General features: G+C 43.6%; 2 protein-coding genes across 2 annotated transcripts in view; one reads left to right on the top strand and one right to left on the bottom strand.

The window, feature by feature from the left end:
* Window positions 1-7,248: 7,248 nt before the first annotated feature.
* Window positions 7,249-9,830, bottom strand: purbb (purine-rich element binding protein Bb). The gene has a single exon (XM_080766842.1). The coding sequence runs from the start codon at window positions 9,751-9,753 to the stop codon at window positions 8,647-8,649; it is 1,107 nt and encodes a 368-aa protein (XP_080622968.1). The 5' UTR covers window positions 9,754-9,830; the 3' UTR covers window positions 7,249-8,646.
* Window positions 9,831-18,202: 8,372 nt separating this feature from the next.
* Window positions 18,203-22,482, top strand: part of tln1 (talin 1) — a 133,910-nt gene continuing 129,630 nt past the window's right edge. Inside the window, exon 1 of the mRNA XM_080765859.1 lies at window positions 18,203-18,360. The gene's annotated coding sequence lies outside the window, so the exon portion shown is untranslated. The remainder of the gene's footprint in view (window positions 18,361-22,482) is intronic.

Genomic DNA, 22,482 nt, shown 5'->3' on the forward strand with positions numbered 1-22,482 from the left:
TCCATGGCCTTTAGCCATAACCTTTGACCTTTGCTATTGTCGCCTCACTGGACTGGGTTCAGAGTCCTTGTCCTTCGTGTCTTTGATTGACAGGAGAGATGATAAGTAATAAGTAAAAGAATGGACAGAAGAATGGATATAGTCTCTCAGTGAAGGAGCAGCCAGTGAAAGAGTAAAGAGGTGAACTCTGGCCTCCACGTCATAAAAGGAGACCAGACCCTCCTCATAATCCACAAACACTCCCACTTTCTGGAGCTTCTCTCTCACAGGGAGGACAGCAAGAGCCTTAAGTCCTCGTTTCCGTTCCTAAACCTTATAGTCCAGTAACCTTAGGGGCAGCGGTGGCCGAACGGTTTGCGGAGCGGTCTTGATATCGGAAGGTCGCTAGTTCGTATCCCCCCCGGACCGGCACGTTAAAATTACCCTTGGACAAGGCATTGAACCCCTACCATGAAATGTTCTATGAGCAGGGCCTGGCTGTAAACAAGTTCTTAGTCCAGTTACCCTGGGTAAACATAGTACCTTTCCTTTCCTTAGTCCAGTTACCCTGGGTTAACATAGTACCTTTCCTTAGTCCAGTTACCCTGGGTAAACATAGTACCTTTCCTTTCCTTAGTCCAGTTACCCTGGGTTAACATAGTACCTTTCCTTAGTCCAGTTACTCTGGGTAAACATAGTACCTTTCCTTTCCTTAGTCCAGTTACCCTGGGTAAACATAGTACCTTTCCTTTCCTTAGTCCAGTTACCCTGGGTAAACATAGTACCTTTCCTTTCCTTAGTCCAGTTACCCTGGGTAAACATAGTACCTTTCCTTTCCTTAGTCCAGTTACCCTGGGTAAACATAGTACCTTTCCTTTCCTTAGTCCAGTTACCCTGGGTAAACATAGTATACCTTTCCTTTCCTTACCATCGTTGGGGGTCGGTCTGATGTCTCCCTTCCTGTTGATGGACTCTCTGACCACTCGTCTCTCTTGCCCGTCGCTTGAGTCGCGCTATGGCCTTCACCAGTCTACTCCAATCAGAAAACGTCTGCAGACGATCTGACAGAGACCTCTCCTCTTCTGCTTCGGTAGTATTAACTTGAACTCTTTTGAATCATCGATCTATGAATGGGGGGGGGGGGGGGGGTCGACTTGGATCCTTCAGTCTTTTCTCTTCTTTTCTCTATTCTATTTTACTTTACTTCATTTCTTGTACTTAACTTTCTTCTGCTTTACATTTTACAGTTTTCACTTTACTTCGTTCACTTCACTTCTCTTAGTTTACTTTACTTATTCTGGTCTACTTTGCTTTCTTCCTTCCAACTGCTTTCTTCCTTCTGCACAGAGCTCTCTCTCTCTCTCTCTCTCTCTCTCTCTCTCTCTCTCTCTCCTTCTGTGATCTGCACAGAGCTCTCTCTCTCAGTGATCTGCACAGCTCTCTCTCTCAATGATCTGCACAGCTCTCTCTCTCAGTGATCTGCACAGCTCTCTCTCTCAGTGATCTGCACAGTGCACTCTCCTTCAGTGTAATGAGACTTCTGCCCTCTCTCTCACTCACAAACAGGTGTAACCAACAAGCTTAATTACCCGAACACAGACGCAACCAAGACACATAATGGGAAACCCACAACATATTGAACACACTTAGAGCGCCCCCAAGAGGACAAAATACAGAAATATAACCATGACATGGCAGCAGTAACACAGTCCTTCCTCCAACCTGAACCTCATAGTAAAACCTTCCAGATGAGAAGCTTTTGTTTTCCTAATAAGACACTGGGACAAGGAGAGAATCTCTCCGTGTTGTCAGGGAGATTCTTCGACTCCAGCTTAAATGGACCTTTGAGTTCTGAGTGACGCGCTGATCAAGTATATATAGAGTAGGCCAGGGTGTTAATTTTCGGGCAAAAAAAAACACACAAAAAGTTTGAATATGGAGATTGGAGATAAGAGGTTTCAGCAACAAAATACCTTCTAAATCCTAAGAGGTTAAAAAAATAATATATATATATTTCAGTGCTTTCTGGGATTGAATGTGAAGAGAAGGCACTGAACGGGGTGGTATTTGTATGTGTTGTAGTGTTGTAATGTGTGTGTGTGTGTGTGTGTGTGTGTGTGTGTGTGTGTGTGTGTGTGTGTGTGTGTGTGTGTGTGTGTGTGTGTGTGTGTGTGTGTGTGTGTGTGTGTGTGTAGTAGACAGACAGACCTCAGCACAATTACACAGTTGTCCCATAGTGTGAGTGTCCAGAGACTCCAGACAGACTCCATGGGCAATGGGCAGCAGTTCTAATGGCACAGTTGACTCCTTGACTGAAGAATGTCAAGTCTCTCTCTCTCTCTCTCTCTCTCTCTCTCTCTCTCTCTCTCTCTCTCTCTCTGTCGAGGCCTCTGCTCTCTCTCTCTCTCTTTCTCTCTCTGTCGAGGCCTCTGCTCTCTCTCTCTCTCTGTCGAGGCCTCTGCTCTCTCTCTCTCTCTCTCTCTCTCTCTCTGTCGAGGCCTCTGCTCTCTCTCTCTCTCTCTCTCTCTCTCTCTCTCTCTCTCTGTCGAGGCCTCTGCTCTCTCTCTCTCTCTCTCTCTCTCTCTCTGTCGAGGCCTCTGCTCTCTCTCTCTCTTTCTCTCTCTGTCGAGGCCTCTGCTCTCTCTCTCTCTCTGTCGAGGCCTCTGCTCTCTCTCTCTCTCTCTCTCTCTCTCTCTCTCTCTCTCTCTCTCTCTCTCTCTCTCTCTCTCTCTCTGTCGAGGCCTCTGCTCTCTCTCTCTCTCTCTCTCTCTCTCTCTCTCTCTCTCTCTCTCTCTCTCTGTCGAGGCCTCTGCTCTCTCTCTCTCTCTCTCTCTCTCTCTCTCTCTCTCTCTCTCTCTCTCTCTCTCTCTCTCTCCCACATTAAAATAACCTGCACGCCCAGTCAGCAGCAGGACACACGGGTGTTCCTCCCAAGGCAGCAGCTGCCCTGCATTTAGAATGTATGACAATCATTTACTACCATGATTCTATTGCACATTATTGGGGGCTCCATTTCCGTCACCGCTAAACCCCTTATCCCTAAACTTATTTGCCTTTTTTTCCCCCTTTTAAAAAAAAACTATTTTGCAAAACATTTTTGAATAGATAAAATCTACAAACGTGTCAATGTATAGATTGTCTATAGTTGAACTATATTCAAAAATGTTTTTCAAAATAGTAAAAAATAAAGAAAAAGGCAAAAGGGTTTAGGGATAAGGGGTTTAGCGTTGACAAAAATGTCAAACTATAATGCTAGTGGTTCTGAAAGTATTTATTTGCAAAGTGTGTTCAAATGGAACCATTTGAACAGTGGCGTGCACAGACATTTAGAGGGGCAGGGGCTCAAGTGAAAGAAAAGGGCACCTTGTGCAGCGCGTTGGAACCGGCCGGTTGCCTTGATAGTGTGAGATTTATATAGATTTTGGGGCATAAATAATATATTAGCTTTTTTTTTTTTTATCAAGAATTGATCAATGTCACCATGGTCCACATACTGCACAAAAGGGCATATTACTGTCCAGAGGGCAAAGGGCAGGTGGTGCTCTAGCACCCCCTAGTGTCTATCTGTGCACGCCACTGCATTTGAACACTCTCAGAGAGTTAACAGAGATCATTCAGGGCTATACCCAGACGTATGTGTTTCTGGTCATATTATATATTGTCCACTCATTGTTGTATGTCCAGGCAAAATGGAACGCTGACAAAAATGTCCACAAGATGACCCCTGGTTGGCTGTGTGGGGGTCGGGGGAGGGTTCAGAAGAAACCCAGGTCATAGGACGACACTGCTAGTTAGGAGAGAGGGGGGCAATGACATCATAGCAGCCAGTGTCACCATGTGCTTCCGCCTTCTAGAGAGAGACTTCCACCAATAAGGTTCATCATGCTCTGTCAATACTATAGCCGATCTACAAGCTCGCAACACGCAGCAGCACGGCACCTTGTGAACTTGTAGATCGGCTATATACTTTAGTGACTGAAGAGATTTTGAGTCTTTGACTGCATGGAACCCTGGGTGGGCGGGGCTCAACTCTGGTCAACTTCTGCTGACCAGAGTCTAAATTAGGCTTAACTAGTTAGGGTTAACTTTAAACAACATAACTTAGTCCTATAAGGTAGGTTTAAGTGGTTAACTTGAACCTATAACCTATAAGTGTGATTCAATTCTATATCTTTATATTTCAGACCCAGGGAGATCCATATCCATATCTATCTATATTTAAAAACCCAACACAATGTAAGAATTAGTGGGATTACAGTGTAGACGAATAACAGTTTTAAGTCCACACTAATTATCCATAATGTATAAATGATAGTTAAGGGGTCAGGAGGACAACGAGGCCTTTTCGTAGAGGGGTCAGAATAGCATTTTAATTAAACGGTTATTCGTCTAATAGTATTTTACGGTGTTGTTGAATGGCAAACCTTGGCCATGCTCTAGGGCCTCATGCACAGTTAGACACATCATGACACATGTCAGAGACAACTGCTGTGTCGGGTTCAAATGGGGGGGGTGGGGGGGGGGGGGGCACAACTGTTTTCAAGCACATGGTCATTATGCTCACTATATAGACAGAGACTTAACTGCTGGACTTGAGATCTGATATCTCAAGTCCCAACAGTCACAAGTCACAACAACAAAGAACGACCGTTCCAACAAAACATAACCAATCCAGAGTTGGATGTTCTGCCACGTTCCAACAATTAAATGACAAGTTTTCTTTATACGTTGTTGTCAGTTGTTGATGTCATTAATGTACAATTTGGGTTTTTTATTTTTTTACATTGTATTTCAGACTTTTAGATATTTTTGTTACATGAATGTTGAGTAGGCCTACTGTACTGGTGTTGTTGTTGTGGGTTTGTCCTGTTATCTGTCATGTAATCTGTTGTCTGTCCTGTCTTATGTTAAAAAAAAAAACTTGAATAATAATACGTTGTTGTCAGTACTTTTTATAAGGTATAAACGTTGTGTTGTCACCATCTTCATCGGCCTGGGAATAAACATGATCCTAAGAAGGAGAGGAGAGGAGAGGCAGCATTCTCGTTTTATGCACCAAAATCAGAGAGGCCAACTCCACCAACATATTCAAACAAAAACTAAAAACACACCTCTTCAGATTAGCCTTCTCCTCCACCCTGCCGTAGCATTTTATTGAGGCCTCCCATCATGTATTTTATTATTATTCTATATATATATTTCTCTTAACAAATATCTTAAATGCTGGACCTTCTCATGCCTATTTTTATCTCAATGTCTGATGTCATGCACATCCACTGTCTTGTCTTGTATTGTGTTTGTTTTAACCTATATGACCTAACTGTAAAGCACTTGATGTATATCCTGCCTGTGAAGCACTAAATAAAGCTATTATTATTATTATTAAGGAGATGCACCAGGAAGTACCAGTAACTAACAGTGGTGTATTTTACACACAAAACGTAAACTGGGGGGAGCTCTCATTACTTTAATGAGAGCTCAATGTTTTTATGTTCAACGTTAAAGACAGCTGGTGTTATTAGTTACAAATGTTATGCTTGTTGTGTGTCACCGTACAACATTGTGGGCTTCTAGGACAGCTATTTTTTGCCAATTGCTTTAGATTTAGAACAGTGACGCATCAAATGGTGTGCAGTTTATCTGACAATAATACAAATTGACTGCCAATCAGAAATGATAATTCAATATGGCCCAATGGCATAAAATCTCACCCGTCAGGAGGACAAACATTCATCAAAATTCGAGGTAAAAGTATCATAATTTATACCGTCAGTGGAAGGGAATACATAAGGCTGTACGGAGCAGACTTATTTGGCTTAAATCCTTCATTATTTAAGTCTGCTTTTGTGAGAAAAAGAAACCCAGGCCCCAGATCTACAAGCTCAGTTGGTGGAGCCGAGATTCAATGAAGAGATTTAGTGATGGAGAAAAAAAAGGAGGTAAAATATTATCAGGGGTCATTGATGGCTTGCGGTGGACATTCTTTTTGGCCAAAAATCAATTTTTGACCACAGACATACAGAAATGAGTGGGCAATAATACACGACATAGCCCCCTGTATGCCAGTGGTGAAGATCTAAACTGAATTGTGTGTCGTTTCATGCAAGCAACGACAATAAAGATCTGAATGACCATCCATAACATTGACCTCTCAGAGTTAAGGGGGTACCGTATTAGTACTAGCATGACCGATAACGTAAAATCAGACAGAAGTAGCCTGCTTAAATTCATATTTAAAAAATGTTTCAACATTTCTGAGATGATGGATGATGGTGCAGGTCATGGAAGGGGATCCTTATGAAAGCTTCATGGGCTCAAAGATAATCAACTTTAAAAAAAATGACCTCTCAGACGTGCTAGTGCTAGCTAATAGTATAGTGTCACAATAAATCAGTGTCATACGTGTCACACATTCACTATTTGGGTCTTAATGATCAAAATAAGAACATTATAATGGTGTATGGAAAAAGCCCTGGATGGAGTCAGTCTACACAAGGCTACGAATGGCACTTGACTATAGGTGTCACATGGACGGACCGCATCAGAAATGTGGACCTCTATGCCATGGGGACCTATACTACCACAGGTCACGGACAAAGTCAGAGAGAGAAGGATGAGGCTGGCAGGGCATTGCGTCAGTCACCCAGAACTATAGAGGCAAGTAAATTGACCCTATGGGAGCCAAACCCAGGGAAAGAAGTATACCACCTATGTAGACCACAGCTCGGCTGACAAAACACTGCAGAGCTCAATAACCTGATGTTGGATTATAGGACATTGTGAAGGGCAGCGATCCAGGAATCCCGAGTTGGTGTTTGTTGGCTAGACCCAACTCTCACAGCAACTAAACACTACTAATGGTGTATTAAAAATCAAATCAAACATTTGCCACGGACAAGACCAAGACGTTGCCACGGACACGTTTGTCCGTGTACGGACATATTGATGACTCCTGGCTATTATAGCTCGATGTCTAATATATAAGACTTGTACATTTTCTCTGCTTACAGTTTCCCAGACAGCGTTTTGCGTTAAAACAAGCTATATTCAACTGCCAATAACTAAAGAACAGAATATTGCGGACGGTGACACAATCTCTTTTCCCCCTGATTAAAGTACTTTGAGATATCCGGTGTTAGAACTAAGTGAATATTCTGTGGGTATTGGAAAGATTAGTACAGTACAACAACAAAAAATAAATACTGAAGAATGCTGGCAAGGGCTGCAATATAGGCTACGGTATATAAAAACTACAGTCAAGTCACAATATATAATATTGAATTTAAATCTTTTTAATCACCAAAGCTTTTATCATTTTCACTATGGGGGGAGGGAGGAGAAACAAAACAATCCTGGAAATGGTCATCCCAGCTCTTTGCATTTTTTTTTTAATTATACATTTTCCTTTCTAAATATTTCAAAATAGGTTGTTGCTGGTTTTTCTCTTTTTATTTATAAGTATAATATCTCAATATATTTCTCTTTTGAAAAACAAAAACAAAAGGGTCCCGTTGTGGGCATGTTGTGGACCCTGGTATAGGGGTGCATATAATGGAATCCCATTCACTCTCTCTACTGGGACGCCTAGGCTACAACTGGTCGTTGCGGAGCTGGAGAGAAAACACTGCTTAAACATTCGAGTGGCTATTAATAGAATGTAGAACCGCCAACACCAGCACACATGAGGGGAGGGGGGGGGGGCGATACGTTTTTTAAAAAATATATAGATTTCTAAACATAGTAAAACAAAAACAAAAAAGCCTCTTTACTGATGTTAAAATTGGGAAAACACAAAAACAAACCAATGTATATAGTCAGGGAGGACAGACATTATACATTATATATGGTCCGGGCATTTTTTTACAGAATAATAATAATCAGTAACTTTCTTTTTTTTGAATAAAGTTTTACTTTTTTTTTTTTTTTTTAATGCCTGCTGTTATTAAGCGGCAGCAGGAGGCCGGACCCCCGCCAATTGGGTTATGGATCTCAGTGCAGTCTTATCTTATTATTATAATATAAATGCCGTCCTTCCACTGAGAGAGATGGTGGCAGCATTCTATACATTCCGCTCAGGACACTTTAGACTAACTTTTACAAACATCCCACATGATGATAATGCCCTGGCTGCACTCCACAGAACAGGAAGACAATGGATGCTGGATCTCTCTCTCTCTCCCTCTCTCTCTCCTTACATGGAGCCACGGAAATATCTAGACTCTTATTTTTTTTAATATATATTTCAATGTTAATAATATATTTCTTTATATGAAAAAAAAAAAAAAAAGTCATGGTTTTTCTTTCATCATTATAAAAACCAATTTGCTGGTTTTAAGTGGGATCTCTTTATAGTTTTCTCTCTGTTTAATAAAACTCAATTTTGCATTTTGTCTTTTTACATTATTTAGCCTATCGACCTTCACTTTCTGAGACTCACACACAACCCACGTGATCCAAAACTCAACACAAATCTGCAGCATAATACATCAATAGCTCCCTGCTTTTTTTTTTTTATGCCACCATACTTTCTTTGCTAGGCTATTACAGCTCCATTCGTCATGCACTTTAATTCATGTCATCCGTGTCATTTTGACCCAGATGTCATCCAACTGAACTGAACTATATCTCTGTATAACTGTGTTGTTTTCGTCAACTTGTCACCGAGTGTCAGTCGTCGTCCACGTCCTCCTCCTCCTCCTCGCCCTCCTCAGACTCGTCTCCTCGCATCTTCTCCCTGCTGTGGTGTCTCTCCTGGATCTCCTTCATCTCCTCGGCGTAGCGGCTGAACGCCCCGCCGAACTTGCCCCAGGCTTTGAGCGGCACGGTGATAGAGTTCCTGTAGCTGGGCTTCACCTCGCTCACCCGCATGAACACGCCGTACTTGTTGGAGCCCACGTCGAAGAAGAAGCGCTTGGAGTCCACGGTGATGGAGGTCCCCTCGGGCAGCTCTCCGGGGCCGTAGCCCACCCCTCCGCCGCCGGTCCCCGGGCCCCCGCCGCCGGCCAGCAGCTCCTCGTCGTCGCCTCCGTAGTCGTCGATGAGCTTGGCCAGGGCGTCCCGGAACTCGATGAGCCCCTGGGCCGGCAGGGCGATGGTCTGGCCGGCCAGCATGCCGCCGCCGGGCCCGGGGCCCCCGCCGTGGGACATGCCGCCGCCGAACCCCGGGCCGCGGTTGACGGTCTGCCGGATCCGCAGGAACCTCCCCCGCTGGTTCTCCTTCAGGTCGAGGTAGTACTTGCGGTTCTCCCGCACCAGGTACTCGCTCTTCAGCGCCCGCTTGGGGCCGCCGCCGTCCTCCGTCGAGCGGCTCGCCTGGGCGATCTGCTCCGGGCTGCTGGGCCCCAGCTGGGCGTAGTGCTCGATGAAGTCGCCGAGGTAGTCGCGGAACTCGGCCGCCACGGACAGCGAGAGGGTCAGCCGGCTCTTGGAGCCGCCGGCGCCCACCTCGGCGATCTTGATGAAGCGGCCCTTGCTGTTCTGCTTCACGTCCAGGTAGAAGCGCTTGTTCTGGATGTCGAGGCGCTTGGACGCCAGCTCTTGGGTCTCCTGCTGCTGCTGCTCCCGGTGGTCGCCACCGCCGCCCGGGCCTCCTCCTCCACCGCCTCTGCCCCGGCCTCCTCCTCCTCCTCCTCCTCCCTGGAAGTAAGGGAACCCTCCTCCGCTTCCACCGCCTCCTCCACCGCCGGCTTCACCGCCACCAGCTCCTCCGCCGCCGCCGCTGCTACCGCCGCGCTCGCTCCCACTGTCGCCATCCGCCATCTTCAGCACCACCATTCACTCAGTTCCTCCTCCTCTCCGTGTGTCTCTCTCTCTCTCTCCTGCCCTCCTCCTCCTGGGTAATGTTGTTTTTCCGTCTTCTTCTTCTGCGTACTAGTGCGTAGTGCGTTACGACACAGCAGCCAGCAGCACGGTGCACGCTAGTCCCACCGTCACGTCACGTCACGTTACGCCCGAGTGGAATAGTTAAGAGAGTGGCGAGAGCGAGACACGTACGCTTTGATCTCGCCGCAACGCGGGTGCCTATGTATGGGCTATTATAGTTCCAAACATTTGGAACTATTATCCCATTGAGATAGAATAAAGCACTTCCGCATTCCATTGTCACAATGGGAGTCAACGCTAGTGTCGCCACTCTCTTACTATTTTACTCTCCGTCACGCCCCCCTCGCTCGAGATTAATTAATTTACACTAACTGTAATAATAAGGCCTGTAATTATAAACCCGATAGATCTCGGGTTTATTTCGCGGAATCGCCAGGCATTTTCCCACACAGAAATAAACTGTAGTGTTTTCCATGTCAGTGCTTGCTTTAGATCCGGTCCTGACTGTGTCCGGTCATTTGCAGGGCAGACTTGAATGCAACGCACGCGGACCGTTTCCGTTGCAGACCGGATCTTCAGCTTGCAAAGTGAATCGACCCTCAGGTCTCTCAAACTGAGTTACTAAAAACGACCAGTAGGCTACAACCGCAGTCTGATACTGTTGTAGGCCTACTGACCACAGTACAACCACTATACTGTTGTACTGACCAGTACAACCACTATACTGTTGTACTGACCAGTACAACCACAGTCTGATACTGTTGTACTGACCAGTACAACCACAGTCTGATACTGTTGTACTGACCAGTACAACCACAGTCTGATACTGTTGTACTGACCAGTACAACCACAGTCTGATACTGTTGTACTGACCAGTACAACCACAGTCTGATACTGTTGTACTGACCAGTACAACCACAGTCTGATACTGTTGTACTGACCAGTACAACCACAGTCTGATACTGTTGTACTGACCGGTACAACCACAGTCTGATACTGTTGTACTGACCAGTACAACCACAGTCTGATACTGTTGTACTGACCGGTACAACCACAGTCTGATACTGTTGTACTGACCGGTACAACCACAGTCTGATACTGTTGTACTGACTGCAGTGACCAGTACAACCACAGTCTGATACTGTTGTATGAATGAATGAATGAATGAATAGTTTATTTCGATCTTTCAGAGAGGGAGACATTACACAAAAACAGTTTACTTTTTAGGTGATGGAAAAGGCATATACAGGCAGAAGCTTAAAGCTTATTAGTGCCTATCCTTATCTCAACGTATTCCAAAATACTGTTGAGGATATGCATCACAATCAACATATAAACAAAACAAACAGATGACATTTATAGAAGAAGAATAGAAAATTAAACAAACAAAAAAAACAAAACAGACAAACGAGAAAAACATAAACAATGAGAAGAACAAAACAAAGAGGGAAACAAAACAGACAACAAAACAGACAGACAATGTTATACTTTAGTCCAACACATAAACATAGCTCAGCTCCCCACTCATTCCAGGTTATATCTATGCAATAATTCCTGTTTGAGCCTCTTTTTAAATTGTTTTAGGTTGTTGCTTTGCTTTATGGGCTCACTGTTGTTGTACTGTACTGTCCTGTACTGTACTGTACAGTGTTGTACTGACCAGCACAACCGCAGACTGATAATGTAGTACTGGGAGCTGACCACAAATTATTCTGACACCTCCCCGAAAAGAATAAAATCTGCCCTGAATCCTTATCCGTTTATACATTTGTATGGATAATTAGTGGACTTAGATGGTTATTCATCTCAACTGCTCAATTTATATTATACTCTATTTTTTAAGTTATTTGGATGGATAAGGATCATTAGAAAACCTTGAACGATTAATACTATTGCAATTTGTTTTCTCTGCCTGAATGAATGATGCTCTTGTAAGTGCAACATCTCTCCTTGCCACAAGGAGGCAGAGTCTGCCTGGTTGGTACTATAGACACTCATGCAGGAGAGGGGACACACGCACGCACGCACACGCACACGCACGTAATTCTTTCAATGGACTAAAATCTAGTTTTATTTCATGGCCTTCCTGTCCTTGGCATTTGGCCTTTGTGCCCTCGAAGAAATGGACAACACCAAAGGCCGAGGCGAGTTATGGTATATTCGTATATATGTAAATGAGTAAATCAGAGGTACATAATGTGTCACAAGGAAAAACTTTGAGTCGTTTCCATTATGCCAGATTGAAAATAACATTGAACCACTTGAACCCGGCATACCTATTCTAGGGGGTGATGAAATAACCTAGAGTTTAACCGTCCTAGACTCTGTCTGGACTAATTGTAATTAAATGTGCATATAGGTCAATCTTTGTTTGTTTGTTTGTTTTAGTAGTAGTAATCAATCGCCTCTTGTGTGAGCTCTTCTCAGGAGACGTGAATTATGCTAACCTCCTTTTCCTTCTTATAGCTTCACAGTTGACCTTATTTATTTACCCCAAGGTGATGGTGTTTGGCCTGGAAGCCAGATTCAAGGTGATGGTGTTTGGCCTGGAAGCCAGATTCAAGGTGATGGTGTTTGGCCTGGAAGCCAGATTCAAGGTGATGGTGTTTGGCCTGGAAGCCAGATTCAAGGTGATGGTGTTTGGCCTGGAAGCCAGATTCAAGGTGATGGTGTTTGGCCTGGAAGCCAGATTCAAGGTGATGGTGTTTGGCCTGGAAGCCAGATTCAAGGTGATGGTGTTTGGCCTGGAAGCCAGATTCAAGGTGATGGTGTTTGGCCTGGAAGCCAGATTCAAGGTGATGGTGTTTGGCCTGGAAGCCAGATTCAAGGTGATGGTGTTTGGCCTGGAAGCCAGATTCAAGGTGATGGTGTTTGGCCTGGAAGCCAGATTCAAGGTGATGGTGTTTGGCCTGGAAGCCAGATTCAAGGTGATGGTGTTTGGCCTGGAAGCCAGATTCAAGGTGATGGTGTTTGGCCTGGAAGCCAGATTCAAGGTGATGGTGTTTGGCCTGGAAGCCAGATTCAAGGTGATGGTGTTTGGCCTGGAAGCCAGATTCAAGGTGATGGTGTTTGGCCTGGAAGCCAGATTCAAGGTGATGGTGTTTGGCCTGGAAGCCAGATTCAAGGTGATGGTGTTTGGCCTGGAAGCCAGATTCAAGGTGATGGTGTTTGGCCTGGAAGCCAGATTCAAGGTGATGGTGTTTGGCCTGGAAGCCAGATTCAAGGTGATGGTGTTTGGCCTGGAAGCCAGATTCAAGGTGATGGTGTTTGGCCTGGAAGCCAGATTCAAGGTGATGGTGTTTGGCCTGGAACCAGATTCAAGGTGATGGTGTTTGGCCTGGAAGCCAGATTCAAGGTGATGGTGTTTGGCCTGGAAGCCAGATTCAAGGTGATGGTGTTTGGCCTGGAAGCCAGATTCAAGGTGATGGTGTTTGGCCTGGAAGCCAGATTCAAGGTGATGGTGTTTGGCCTGGAAGCCAGATTCAAGGTGATGGTGTTTGGCCTGGAAGCCAGATTCAAGGTGATGGTGTTTGGCCTGGAAGCCAGATTCAAGGTGATGGTGTTTGGCCTGGAAGCCAGATTCAAGGTGATGGTGTTTGGCCTGGAAGCCAGATTCAAGGTGATGGTGTTTGGCCTGGAAGCCAGATTCAAGGTGATGGTGTTTGGCCTGGAAGCCAGATTCAAGGTGATGGTGTTTGGCCTGGAAGCCAGATTCAAGGTGATGGTGTTTGGCCTGGAAGCCAGATTCAAGGTGATGGTGTTTGGCCTGGAAGCCAGATTCAAGGTGATGGTGTTTGGCCTGGAAGCCAGATTCAAGGTGATGGTGTTTGGCCTGGAAGCCAGATTCAAGGTGATGGTGTTTGGCCTGGAAGCCAGATTCAAGGTGATGGTGTTTGGCCTGGAAGCCAGATTCAAGGTGATGGTGTTTGGCCTGGAAGCCAGATTCAAGGTGATGGTGTTTGGCCTGGAAGCCAGATTCAAGGTGATGGTGTTTGGCCTGGAAGCCAGATTCAAGGTGATGGTGTTTGGCCTGGAAGCCAGATTCAAGGTGATGGTGTTTGGCCTGGAAGCCAGATTCAAGGTGATGGTGTTTGGCCTGGAAGCCAGATTCAAGGTGATGGTGTTTGGCCTGGAAGCCAGATTCAGGCAGAACATGGCGGTGCTAACAATGCCGACATCGATGGGCAGTGGGGGGGAACGAGGAGAAGCCCTTTCAAGCCACTCGCACTTTTACTGTACGGTATACTGTACCATAATGTTCACAATACATTTACTTTCATGCTTTCAATAGACAAGTAAGACGCGCAAACGCGGGAAGCGAACGCAGCTCGTACATATTTGGGTTTTGGACGTATAGCTGCTTTGGGGACTCCTTATATGGTTATGGCTGAGTCATGGTGACGTAACATCGGGACAGACAGACAGACAGACAGACAGACAGACAGACATGATCTGCTAGGTCTCATAGTTAGTGCTCACTGCGTTCGCAATCACTGCGTTCGCAATCACTGCGTTCGCAATCATCTTGCTCTGAGAGTTACTAACTTACATTGAACCCCATTTGGCCTCTTGGTTATTGGCAGTGGTGGACAAAATGTTCTTAACCTAGTAGGCTATACTTGAGTCGAGGATGAGTTAGCATCGGTACCAGGCTTTCAAGGATGAGTTATCAATATAGTTATCAAAGTTGTACTAGAGTACTTGCTTTAAAAATACTATAATTATTCAAGAGTGCACGCTTAACAAGCAACAACACTCAAGTTATTTTTCGTGTCAACGCATTGCTGTTGTTATTGAAATTTCAACAAAAATCTTATATTTTCCAGTGTGTGTGTGCGTGTGTGTGTGTGTGTGTGTGTGTGTGTGTGTGTGTGTGTGCGTGTGTCATTCTATGTGACAGCTGTGTTCATTTGGCTGGCTGCTGCACTGTTTTGTCAGTCACAATAAATACAAATATAATATACCGGTACTGTACATATGTTGTAAACTTGTTTACTTGAGTTCTGGCTGAAACATTTGCATCTTCTTAAGGTATACATGATCCATAGTTCAGTACAGCTGAATAAATGTCTTTGTCGAAGGACTCGGATGGTCTTGTTGTAACATCAGTAGTGGCCGTGATCGATGGCCGGCCAGATCCTGTTCACAGAGAGAGAGAGAGAGAGAGAGAGAGGAGAGGACACTCAACACGTTGGAAGAATCACTCCAGATCCTGTTCACAGAGAGAGAGGAGAGGACACTCAACACGTTGGAAGAATCACTCCAGATCCTGTTCACAGAGAGAGAGGAGAGGACACTCAACACGTTGGAAGAATCACTCCAGATCCTGTTCACAGAGAGAGAGGAGAGGACACTCAACACGTTGGAAGAATCACTCCAGAGATAGATGGTCACGTCCATCTCACTGGCAGTGTGGACAGCAAGAGTTGGATCCTCCATTCCCTGCATTTAAACAATCACATTTCAAAATGTCATAATAATAATCTTTATAATAATCTTTATTGTCCCGAAGGATATTTGTCTTCACAATCTGCGTTCAACAGTTCAACACCCACATCAAAAACAACACAGAGCACATGACACCAAAACAGTACAAAAAAAAACATGAGGTCCCCACTGTGTACAGCGGGGCAGTTTGTTTAATGCCGCGATGGCTGAGGGGACAAAACTCCTACTAAAACGGACCTTTTTCCAGGGCAAGGTTCTGTATCTTTGTCCAGATGGCACGAGGTTAAAGAAACGATACAGAGGATGGTCAGTGTCATTTGATATCGAGAGTGCTAGTCGTGTGATGGCGTTATTGTTCATATCAGAAAGTGTGGGTGTAGATATCAGGGAATAAAGGAAAGCTCATTCAGATCAACATGTAAACATACACTGCAAGCAAGTATAGTATCTGGTCCACTTTTTCTTCAATGTGTGCAAAGGAACAAGTCTCATACGGTGTTTGAAGAGGCTGGTGTTCACTGGTCACTGAGACCCCCCTTTTCACCGGTTGGTTCCCAATTGGGAACCGGTTCAGTTCTTTTTGGTTCTTAGTCCATGAGCCAGAGCTCCAAAATTTGAAATTAGGAAAAGCTAGACCTATATTAAATTGTTTATAGGATCAATACAAGTAAATTAATACATGATAACCCGTCCACAGTAGTATAGCTTTTCCATATTTTCGATTCTTTTGCATATTTTAAAATGTAAAATTTGTAATACAATAAATCATTGTCTTCAGTCTTCATGTAAGTAATCAATTGGGGGAAGTTTCATGGTGATAAAAGTATAATAATATTATAATATAAGTATGATTTTGCCCACTGACTCAATTCATAATTAACGTTCCAATTTTGAAGCTCGATCTGGCTCATGGACTAAAACCAAACAGAACCGAACCGGTTCCCATTGGGAACCAACCGGTGGTAAAGTGGCCGGTGTGTGTGTGGTAGATTGAACCGGTGGTAAAGGGGCCGGTGTGTGTGTGGTAGATTGAACCGGTGGTAATGGGGCCGGTGTGTGGTAGATTGAACCAAAAGGGGCCGGTGTGTGGTAGATTGAACCAAAATGGGCCGGTGTGGGGTAGATTGAACCGGTGGTAATGGGGCCGGTGTGTGTGTGGTAGATTGAACCAAAAGGGGCCGGTGTGTGTGTGTTAGATTGAACCGGTGGTAATGGGGCCGGTGTGTGGTAGATTGAACCAAAAGGGGCCGGTGTGTGGTAGATTGAACCAAAAGGGGCCGGTGTGTGGTAGATTGAACCAAAAGGGGACGGTGTGTGGTAGATTGAACCAAAAGGGGCCGGTGTGTGGTAGATTGAACCAAAAGGGGCCGGTGTGTGGTAGATTGAACCAAAAGGGGCCGGTGTGTGGTAGATTGAACCAAAAGGGGCCGGTGTGTGGTAGATTGAACCAAAAGGGGCCGGTGTGTGGTAGATTGAACCAAAAGGGGCCGGTGTGTGGTAGATTGAACCAAAAGGGGCCGGTGTGTGTGTGGTAGATTGAACCAAAAGGGGCCGGTGTGTGGTAGAATGGTAGATTGATGGTTACAGTCTCAGCCGGACTGGTTGACAAGAAAATAGATTCCTGCCTTCATGATGCTCTTGTAACATGAAGGTGCAACATCTCGCCCAGCCACAAGGAGGCAGAGTCTACCTGGTATAGACAGACACAAAGAGGAGGGACGTTCGAGGATGAGTTTGTGTAACTTTTCTTCAGTGTCTCTTTCTCTCTCTCTCTCTTTCACACTCACATACACACACACACACACACACACACACACACACACACACACACACACACACACACACACACACACACACACACACACACACACACACACACACACACACTCACACAATTAAACGCAATTAAACACATATTAAACAATATTTCTCATACTACCAATACTTTTGTATGTACTCAAGGTAAACACAGGGCATTATGGCATCTGTTCCCAAACGTTTTCATGTCAAGAACCCCCAAATTGTCCCCCTAATTAGCCAGCGGACCCCCATTTGAAAAGAGATGCCAGGGACCCCCCATGAGAAGATTATTAGGCCTACGGCTCTGATTCTCAACCCGTTTAATTTCAAGGACCCCCCAGTTTGACATGCATTAGTCTACGGTGGTCCCCCATTTAATGACATTTATATCTCTGGGACCCCAATTTCTATTGTAAAATCAATGTTAATTTAACTCTCTGAGAGTGTGCAAATGGAACCAAATGGACCCGTTATACTATAGACCCCATAAAGGGATCATTTGGTTCCAAACTATAATTTAGCTGGGTAGGGGACCCCTGGAACTCCCTCAAGGACCCCAGGACTTTGAGAATAATATCTACTCCTCAGATGATATTCAATGCAATTCAATTCAATTCAATTCAATTCAATTCAATTCAATTCAATTCAATCCAATCCAATTCAATTCAATCCAATCCAATCCAATTCAATTCAATTCAATTCAATTCAATTCCATTCCATTCCATTCCATTCCATTCCATTCAATCCAATCCAATCCAATCCAATCCAATCCAATCCAATCCAATCCAATTCAATTCAATTCAAAGGAGATTTATTGGCAAACTTTTCCATGTTTTTTTTTGTTTGTGTGTGTGTGTGGGTGGGACCAAATACCATCCTCATGACAATGACAACAACGACACATAGCTATAAGATACGATAATATCAAAAATATCCATCTATCATCATAGGCCTATATACTTTATTCCACTGCGCGTGCACGTTTTCTTTATCTATTACTGTGCGCGTCAAGGCGCTTGGAGAGAGAGAGAGAGAGAGAGAGAGAGAGAGAGAGAGAGAGAGAGAGAGAGAGAGAGAGAGAGAGAGAGAGAGGGTGGAGTTTGAACCCAACACACACTCACACACACAGAGGAAGGAAGAAGTAGAAGAAAAAAAAAGAAAAGGAACTCCAAACTCCACACTGCCCTTCAGCCTGAAGAACATCTCTGGATAGGAGAGGAAAAGCGTCCACGTTACAATAAAACATTACAATACTAGTCTATATATATATATTTAATACACACGCCACGGAAACACAGACCACTACAGAAGGTGAGTCGAATAACTAAAAAGCTTTGTTTCTCTGTGTGTGTGTGTGTGTGTGTGAGTGAGAGAGAGAGAGAGAGAGAGAGAGTTTCTGTTTTCAGCACTTTATACTTAACTTCCTTCCTTCCGACTCGAACTGAACTGACTCACTCACTGACGTTTGGCGTTCTTCTTCTTGGAAGAGAAGTTTTTTAGCTATACTATAATGGAATGGAAGTAAACTTTTAACACTGTTTTATTAAAACCGGTTTGAATTGGTTTTGTTTAAATACATTCAACCGAGCCGCCGAAGTCGTCGTGGGTTGAATGTATAATGTTTTGAAACGCTGTGTCTTGTTGTTGGGCGACTATTAAAAACTACTGTGTTGAAATGGTTTGAAATGTTGCTCATACTGTTTGGAGACTCGGAGGAGAGGGAAAAAAACTTTTATTCTTTCTCCTCCACCGTTTTGTTTGACACAACTTTTCACCGCGGCGTCCCTCAAAGTTTAGTAGTTGTACACTATATAAGCTTAAACACCCAAAACGTTCGATATATATTCACACATAACTCATAAGAATTGTAGCCTATATATGCTATTCAGCTATTATTATTTTGTGCAACGTCGCCAGTTCGCAAGCATATTTCTCTTCCCTCACAGTACACTGACTGCAAGATATGTTTTATGGTATTCTGTTTTTAATTATTTGAATACATTTTCACGGAAAGTAAGCTTTTTTTTTTAACAGAAAAAAACATAAAACCAAAAATCGGAATACTATTATTTTTTGCAACGTCGCACCCATATTTCTCTTCCCTCATTGCATTGTTTATTATTATTATTATTATTATTATTATAACAACAGTATATTCTACATTACATAGTTGAGCCCCCCCCCCCCCCCTTCCCTCTGAAGTGTTGAGAGTACAACTAACTATTACAATAAAACCGTCACTTGTCTTAAGCAGTTACAATTTACAAATAGCTTTTCATTTAATGACAATGTTGTGTGTAACAGTTCGAGTTCGTAGCGGTCAAACTGAAATATGCAGCCTCCGGCTCTGCATTCTTGTGTGCGGGGTGTGGTGTGTGTGTGTGTGTGCTGTGTGTATGTGTGTGTTGCGATTTCCTTGTTCAGCCGACTGTTGCAAATTGTATAGTAGTTTATGAAGAATAATGTGTAAGTCTGACATGTGGGAAGTGTTACAACATGTTAAGCAAATGGGCCCTTTCTTCACACGCGTCCATTAATTGGTTACATTTTGTACACACATTCTCAGATCGTCATGCCAATCGGATTTGACACGACATGACATAATACTATTATTTATTGTGGCTGCTATTATTGATTGTGTTTGTGTGAAAGAAAGGAGAAGCGTTTTGTCAGCTATACTAGGCTGTTGCAATGACCATCGTGTCAGTCAGACAGACAGACAGACAGACAGACATGATATGATGTTGTGTCATTGTTGTGTCAGACAGACAGCAGACTTATTCCAGACACTATAGTTAGTTAGTTACTTTATTGACACAAATGTATAAAACATTGGGTCCAAACAATAATAAAAAACCCATGAATCAAAAACTTTAAAAAGGTACAATACATTAAAATATACAATACACAATACAGAAACCCTTTACAACAGGAGCTTTCTATTGCTCCACAAGTGACAGGCAGGCATGTAGCATATTGATATTATGCAAAGTCTCTCTGTTAGTGCCCACAAAGAGTGAGCTCAAATAAATACCCTCATGTCCATATTTCTCTCTGATATCTTGTGTGAGGTCGGAGGACACACCAGTATGTGCTGTTCGTTTTGTATACCAGTCTCACATTGGCAAAACCGCTGTTCAGGTGGTATGCGGCTACTACTGTACAGTAGTCAATGGCTCATGGTCTGGTAGTTGTACAGTCTTAGGACCATTACAAAAACAGAAAAATGGTTTGGTTTTGGGTTAGCCTAGAATTTAGACTCGCGTACAGCAGAGATGTGTTTATCCATTCTGACATTTCATGTCACAATCGATAAATCTACGAGAGTCTAAAGTTTTTTTTTTTGTTGGCTAGGTTTGGCTATTATTGAAATATACTCTGTCTGTCTGTCTTATATTTGCCAGCACATACATTGTTTCATGTCTTTCTTTCACTAGATTGGAAGCAAGGCTTCCATCTTTGCCAGCAGCACACACACACACACACACACACACACACACACACACACACACACACACACACACACACACACACACACACACACACACACACACACACACACACACACACACACACACACACACATCATCAGTGCATATGGTTCAGCTGGCATATATATATAACAGAGATTACATTCTTGGAATTGCAAAAAGCCAGAGTGTACTTTTGTTTTTTGTTTGAAGTATAGACACTTCTCCTGTATCTGCTGGTACTGTATCTTACGGACCGACCCGGTACTGACGGTTTCTTCTTTAGACTGCATGGAGTTTAACCCATTTTTGGGTGGGAACCCATTTCGGTGTTGGCATTATGTTATGCTTTAGCTATTGAAAAATGTTTCATCACACGGGGACGTACAAATAGACACTTCTATATAGACAAAGAACAGAACAGGAATTCATCATAAAGGAGCTAAAAAGGGAAAAGAGGGGGGGATTCAGATTTTACAGGAGCCAGTTTCGAATTGCAGCCGTCCGTAGGTGCCCTTTGAGAGCGGTTTTGAAGGAGTCGAGGGATTCACTGTTGGTAGGGCGTTCCACATTTTGGTGGCATATAGGAGCGAAACCTAATATTGACAGTATATCTATTGTTGTGGACACTGTTATTAATTAACGGTCGTAAACCGAACTCAAACTTGACGTTGAAAAATGAAATGGAGAATGGAATCACAAATGGTTCAGTATAGCTTCAGTTGTGTAGTTATAGCACTGTGGTTAAACGGTAAAGCCACCTCCAACCTAACCGTATCACAGTGTGGAAGCTTTGTTTGTTTTGGTTCGGGCCCGTCTTTATTCTGTTGTGTTGGTTTGACTATTAACCCATTTAGACCTGTCTGTGTCACCTTATAGCTTTAACCACTTTGAGCCACCATTCAAAACTTTATCTTTATTCTACACAAGCTTGTATACGAGCTTGTAGATCTTGCTATTTTCTGAAAGATCTTGAAAATGTGTGCAAATTTTTGAATATATATACTTTTTCACAGCAAACGTATTTAACTCGTATGCTTGCTTCTGGGGTTCCCTGGGGGTCTGCGGACCAAATACACATAATTCTGGAGGGTCTTTGACATGGAAAATCTGACATATTATTAGAAACATAGTTTTTTCAGAAAACTGTCAGGATTTAGATGACATTTGTATAATCAGGTCCTCTGTCAGGTATAAATGGATTAACTACATTTATTCAAGTACAGTACAATTTGAGGTACGGTATATTATTTACCTAAATGTTTTGATATTTCATATTTTATAATAGATGTACTTCTACTCTCCACTACGTCTCAGAGGGAAATATTGTACTTTTACCCCTCCTCTATAATTATGTGACGGCTTTAGTTAATGCAATTGTACTTAACTACAATACTTGAGTAAATGATACTTGGCTACTTTTCCTCTGCCACTGCAGTGAGTGTATTGTGTTTGTTTGGCTTCGTGTGTGTGCGTGTGTGTGTGTGTGTGTGTGTTCCTGGGAGCATGTGTTTAAACACACAGCCCAGTCACCAGCCACACGTCAAATGTACACACCATTAATGAGATGAGAGAGAGAGAGAGAGCTGCCTGAATACACACTACGCTGCAGTCCTCACATCTCCTGATTTCAACTTCCATCCATCTTCAACCGCTTATCCGTAGTCGGGTCGCAGGGGGCAACAGCTCCACCAGAGAGCTCCACACTTTGAGGCGTTCCAAGGCCAGTGAGTCGATGTAATCCCTCCATCTGCGCCTTGCTCTGCTCTTCATAAATGAATGCCTCAATATGTCTTCATGCAAGAGTGGCACGCAGAAATATTGAACACAGCTGATCTTCAAGCTCACAACGCGTCGCATCGTGATGCCTTGTGAACTATTTGCGCTAGTTTAGCTGTTTTTCTTAACCCATTCTGACCTGAGATCAGATTCTAAAAATGTCTTCTACATCCTGACAGTTTTC

Source organism: Protomyctophum bolini, assembly GCF_963924005.1.
Source record: "Protomyctophum bolini genome assembly, chromosome: 6".
Classification (NCBI taxonomy): domain Eukaryota; kingdom Metazoa; phylum Chordata; class Actinopteri; order Myctophiformes; family Myctophidae; genus Protomyctophum; species Protomyctophum bolini.